Source organism: Medicago sativa, chromosome 8 (genome assembly GCF_051527215.1).
Source record: "Medicago sativa cultivar Bolivia chromosome 8, Bolivia_mono, whole genome shotgun sequence".
In the NCBI taxonomy this organism is placed as follows: Eukaryota; Viridiplantae; Streptophyta; class Magnoliopsida; order Fabales; family Fabaceae; genus Medicago; species Medicago sativa.
The window spans coordinates 41,920,843-41,927,108 of record NC_140756.1 but is presented as its reverse complement, the minus strand read 5'-3'; the positions used below and the strand labels follow the sequence as shown (position 1 = coordinate 41,927,108).

The following is a 6,266-nucleotide window of genomic DNA, read 5'->3' as shown; positions in this document are numbered from 1 at the left end:
CCTTCCGATTCAGGGACTAAAGTGACTAATTTCCCAAAAATTATACAAAGCAAAAATATTTCATTTTCTTTGTCCTAAAATACTCTCTTCAGTTACATTTATAAGCAAAAAATCATTTTTTTTTAGGTTCATTGAATATCTAATGTATTTAACCTTCGTATAGGCTAGATATATTACATATAAAATGAACTTAAAAGGTTGTTTTTTGCTTATAAATGTGACCGAATAAGAATCGTTTTTACATCTTTCCATAAAATTTATTCCAAGGAAAAAACAAAAAATTATAACTCAAACTGCTACACCCTCCGGTCACTAATATAAGCAAAAGTTAACATTTTAGATTCATTCATTAAATGATGTATGTAGTTTATAATAAAGAATATATACATCATTAATTGAATGAATGCAAAATGTAAATTTTTGCTTATATTAGTGACCGGAGGGTGTATGTTTTTGTTTTCTTAATAAGTGTGAATTTGTGTTTTTTGCTTATAAATTGGGACGGAGGGAGTACAAATTACAAATTACTTCATCCGTCCCAAATTGTAACAAAAAAACACTCAAATCACACTTATTAAGAAAATTACTATCTCTGTTATATATATATATATATATATATATATATATATATATATATATATATATATATATATATATATATATATATATATATATATATATATATAACAGATTAAACAACATCCTTCTTTTGGTGCTTAACCAATGCCCGGGGGCACTGGTTAACATTCTCCATATATATATTGTAGTCAATTACTGCACATATGTTAATATACAACTTTGATCACTAATATCTTTAATTATACATAATAAAAAATTATAAAAATTTGATATTTTGAAAATATTCATTGAGACAAATCAAACAACATCTTACATGATAACATTTCTATTTATATATTAGTTAAAAAAATATAATCAGGGTAAACTATGTGAATAATGCACGTTGTAAAATTGCGACATGTATTTTGAAACGGATGGAGTAAAAGATAAGATTTTGGAGTATAGTTTTATGTGTTTTCTTTAAAATATGTTTCATAAAAAGATGTAAAAACAATTTTCATTGACTCTTGATTATGGAGAAAATGGAAGAGAGAAAATTGAATGTAATTTGCTTAATATTATGACAATAAGTAAAAGTTTTTCCTAAAAAAATATGGTTTTTAAAAAAAAAAAACAAGATTAAATAGGATAAACATTTGTTTTTTTTTTTGTTTACATTTTCGGACAAAGAAAATGAGCTTTTTTTTTCTGCTTACATTTTAGGACGGAGGGAGTACAAATTACAAATATCTTTTTTCAAATTAAAAAAAAATGTAAAAGTCTGATGAAATTGATAAATATGTCATTTTGTCTAGTTTTCTCCGTTAGTGAATATGATGTGTGGCAGATTAGAGCATTATAGAGATGAAGATTCATTTCATAAAAGTAGGTTTGATAGATTGAAACATAGAGAAAACCTGTAGAATTTATACCGAATTGTATTAAAAAAATATAAGTAAATAATACATTGACGTTCTTATTTATTTATATACATCAATTACATTAACTAATGATAACTCTCTAACTAACAGTTAACCAACTCTAATCATCTTAACAATGTCGTTGATGGTCTACGTGAAGATCATAAACATTATGTCATGTCATAAGGGGATAAAAAAAAATTAAATAATACTCCCTCCGGTCCTATTTATAAGAGAAAGTTAGGTCAACAAAAGTTAATGTATTTGGACTTAATTTTTAACTAGATACATTGACTTTTGTTGACCCAAATTTCTCTTATAAATAGGACCGGAGGGAGTAATTTTTTGAAAGAAAAAAAATTGAATCTTTTTAGCGGTAACATTCACACAAAATCTCACGCCTTACAACCTTATGAGCCAATACCCCGTAAATTTTTATACGTACATGTAAAATTCTCGTTGAAATTGACAATAATCGTACAAATTGCTGATTCATAAATCATTAAACTTTAAAGGGTCGTGTTATAAGGCACATTTAAGGTTTTCGCAAAACGCAATTGGTTATTGAGAAAAGTTAAACTTTAATCTTTTGTAAAATAAATTTGCACAATTTTTAATGCATAAATTCCATCTTTGGTACTTTAACATGTGCTCTAAGGGCACGTGTTAGCATTTCCTAACTTTAAATAATCAATGCAACTTCGGAATGACAACAATAACTCCTTATTGTTGAACCAATGGGTTAGTCTTAGCCTATTTCACTAGTTGGTTTCCTTCATAAGTAGAGCATGTGATTCAAAGATAGCTTTAACAGTGGATTTGTCAACAATTTAGGTGTACTCAAATGAGGTGGAGCTTCGACCAAAATCTCACAACTTTGTGGTGCTCTCTATAAATCTTTCTTTAAGCCTCGGTTAGTAGCGGATAAAATCACACACACACACACACAAGAGAGAGAGAGAGAGAGAGAGAGAGAGAGAGAGAGAGAGAGAGAGAGAGAGAGAGAGTGTGTGTGTGTGTGTGAGAGAGAGAGAGAGATGACACATAACAGTTTCAAAAGGAAATTATCTGTTTCATTCCATTTGTCCTTGAAGTTATTTGTTTGTTTATGCACGTGATCAAAAGAGGACAACCCGTACTTTTCAGAGTCTGATAGTGATCTTCCTTTAGAAGACGACAAATTCAGTCGGAGGCCTTCTGATGCTGACATGTTCTTCAGACTCTAAAGTCTTTCAGATACTTGTACTCTTCAATCTTCTAACTTTCAAATGTTTGACTTCTTTAGAGTTTGTTCCAAAACTCCGGCTAATCATAAGTTCCAGATGCTCTTATATGTGCTCATGACCTTGTTCTTTCAAAAAGAAAATTCTATTTAATACTTTAAATTTAATTTTATAGTCATGCACACTTGAACACATATTAGCATACCCAATTATTCTTTTATACATTGTTATCATCAAAACTTCGAAGACATTCTATAAAATCCATTTTGGTTCAACATAAGCAGTAGATGAAATTTTGTCTATCGTTGCCAATAATCACTTGAAGTTATTTTCATGCAGAAAATAAATTCTCACAACTTTAGTTATAAAATCATGTTCACATACATTTTTCATGCTCAGCAAAACATTTTATTTTACAGTATACTGAATCACACTGAGCCAATAAACAACATATGAAATAAAATCAACAACAAAAGCCTTAGACTAGCTATTTCTAAGTTACGAGTCTTACACTAGACTCTGCGTCGTCATTGATCGCCTTGTCGTTTTAGATTTTCGTTTCACATGTTTAAGTTATGATTTTAATGACTTGGTTCATTTTGAGAATGCTCAGATTGAACTTGACTTCTGGTTCTCACCATGTCAGTTAGATCCTTAAGCTTATGTAATTTTTTACGAGGTCCCAAGATGAGTGATAATGTTCTCATGCGAACTTACGTTGTGTAATACTTGAACATGTAGCATTCTCTTCACTTATGTGATGACACTCTTCTCCTCTAGTCGTGTGTTTCTTCTCCTTACGAGCGGTGTTCTTGAAAAGGCACTCTGGTGCCAAAATTAGGTAGTGTGCCAAAAAGGCACTCTTGGGGAAAACCCTTTATTTATAGTGTAGCTAAAAAATAATACACTCTTGATTGTTAGCATCTTCATGTTGAATTCATATTAAATAAGTTCAATTCTTCATGGAAAATTAAACCTAGAATAGACGATGATGCTGATTATATTTAATGTGTTCCATGATGCTAAGAATTCTAAAACATGTAAGTGCTTATAGAATCCCGATGTGAAAGTGGGTTAGTTTCCTGAAATGGAACTAGGGGTACATTTTTGTGTTGCGGCATCCTTTATGTCAAGGTGAACACCTCATATAAATTTGATATTTGTTTGGACATTTTGATGCTTTTGAAGTGAACTTCCTTACCAGACTAGACAATCTATAAAATAGTTGGGTTTGACCTTTGAAACCCATATCATTAGACTAAGAGAAAGAGAAATATAAAAAAAAAAAACCCTAAAAAAAAAAAGAAATAAAAAAAATTATTTTCTTACCTTACTCACTTAAAAAACATTATAAGAATTTTGAAAATCAAATGAGAAGTGAGAAAATAAATTCTCTTAAAAAAATTGCAATGCATTAGTTTTGTCTATTTTACTTTTTTTTTCTTTTTTATTTGTTGGAAAAGAAATACAGTTAAGGGGTAGTATGGAGATTATCTTACTCGTCGGAGTTCAGCAATCCTTTATTTCATAATCTCCTCATCCAATTGAAATTGAAGGGATAAGAGAGATAGATAGAGAGTTATCAGAGAAAGAGATAGAGATGGCTTCAGTTTCATGTTCATTGTTGAACCTTCCTTCAAAAATGAGGAATCTTACCCTAACTTCATCATCAAATTCAAATTCCGGTTCACTAAGTTTCTCCCGAAACATTTCCCAATCTAGAGTCCTTTCACAAGGTATGTTATCTTTGAATACGGTGCAGAAGCGTGGTGTTGTTGTTGTTTGCGAGGCTGCTCCAAAGAAAGTTGATTCCGCCATTAAGAGAGCTCGTCAGGCTGAGAGGCGTCGCATTTACAACAAAGCTCGTAAATCCGAGATTAGAACCCGTACCAAGAAGGTACCGTAACTCTAACTTGAACTATTTTATTTTTTATTACTATATCATAGCTATGTCATTTTCTCAAATTATTATTGGTGTCGGCATGTTGGTGTTGGTTGGTGCCAGTGTTGTGTCCGGTGTCTGTGTTTGTGCCAGTTCTTCATAGAATAGCTATAATAACATGGTTTTAACTTTTAAGCGTCTTTTAACATGAAATGTTATGTGTGCTTGAAAATTGATTCCATAGCTTTAGGGATTAGAGGGAAGTTTGAGTAACATGGTTTTCCTTCGCTCAAGTTATATAATTATTCGCCATTGTCATCACCCAATTTCATCTTGAAAACATGATTTGTATTTTAGGTGTCAGACCCAGGTGTTGTGTTCTTGTTTTTGTTATAGAGTGATGTTAATCATAATCATAATCACCCATAATGTGTAACTCATATAACATTCCTTGAGAATATTTGGACCATTGATAATATGCAAGAAAAGGGAGTGAAAGAGAAATAGATGATAATATGATGGAGTATGGGATAGTGGGAGAGAAAATGGAAAATGTTATGCCGAAGCAACATTTTCTGATGATTGTTTCAAGTTACTGAACCCTGGAGGCGCAAATTAGGTGGTACTGGAAACATGTTTGACAATTCAACAGTTTAGAAGGAGAAGTGTCCATGTTTTAGTTCTAGTTTCTGACGATTATATACGATAATAATATTTTAGTGTGACTGTTGATGTAATATACTATGATAGTGCTTTTCTAAGTCAAATTGTTATACAATTAATATTGAATTTAAAAATGAGTTCACCTGTAAGATAATGAAACTCCACAAACAATAAGAATCCCTGACATGGTAGCTGATGTTATAATTGCAGGTGCTTATACTGATTATTCTTGTCAAAACTCAAGTTAACATGAATTGTTATTATCTATACAACCAACCCCAACGTGTAGTTTTATTTGCAGGAATGATTTTTTAGTTATCTTACTTTCAATTGTTTGTAGGTTTTGGAAGCACTGGAGTTGCTTAAAAAGAAATCTGATGCACAAGCAGAAGAAATTGCCTCAATTGAGAAGATGATTGGAGAGGCATACTCTATAATTGACAAAGCAGTGAAAGTGGGAACTTTGCATAGAAACACAGGAGCAAATCGCATGTCTCGGCTTGCCAGAAGAAAGAAGGCAGTAGAGATCCATCATGGCTGGTATGCCCCTGTGCCTCAAGCCAGTGTCTGAATCCTTTTATATGTACCAAAGTGAGAACTTAACGCACATTTTTCTCACTGTTCAAATATTGTATTTTAGTGTTCTCTGTCTTAAATTCAAATTGGTTTAGTGTATTATCATATGTAGAGAATCTCCCTTTGATGTTTACAGCATCTCCGTAATTAGTCATTGTTGTATTCTTCTTTACATTGCATTACATGCCTCCTTAATCTTAATGGCAGTACTTTTAGCTAAAACTTGGTTGTTATTGTAGTCTTGCTCATGACTGTAGCTTCCCATCAGTCATGCCATAAACACTCCCTCTTGAGCCACATTTACAAATAAGCAAACCAAAATTGATAAGGTATAATAACATGACCAACATCCTATATCTATTTATAAATATAATTTCTGATCTGCCTTTCAGCAATCTCACTTGATTTTGTTTAACTTATATTTAATCGATAATAAAGTCGATC

General features: G+C 31.4%; 1 protein-coding gene across 1 annotated transcript; it reads left to right on the top strand.

Moving 5' to 3' along the window:
- Positions 1–4,253: 4,253 nt before the first annotated feature.
- PRPS20 (chloroplast 30S ribosomal protein S20) lies at positions 4,254–6,044 on the top strand. The gene is made up of 2 exons (XM_085732590.1): positions 4,254–4,598; positions 5,587–6,044. The coding sequence occupies exons 1-2, from the start codon at positions 4,302–4,304 to the stop codon at positions 5,815–5,817; spliced, it is 528 nt and encodes a 175-aa protein (XP_085588716.1). The 5' UTR covers positions 4,254–4,301; the 3' UTR covers positions 5,818–6,044.
- Positions 6,045–6,266: the final 222 nt, after the last annotated feature.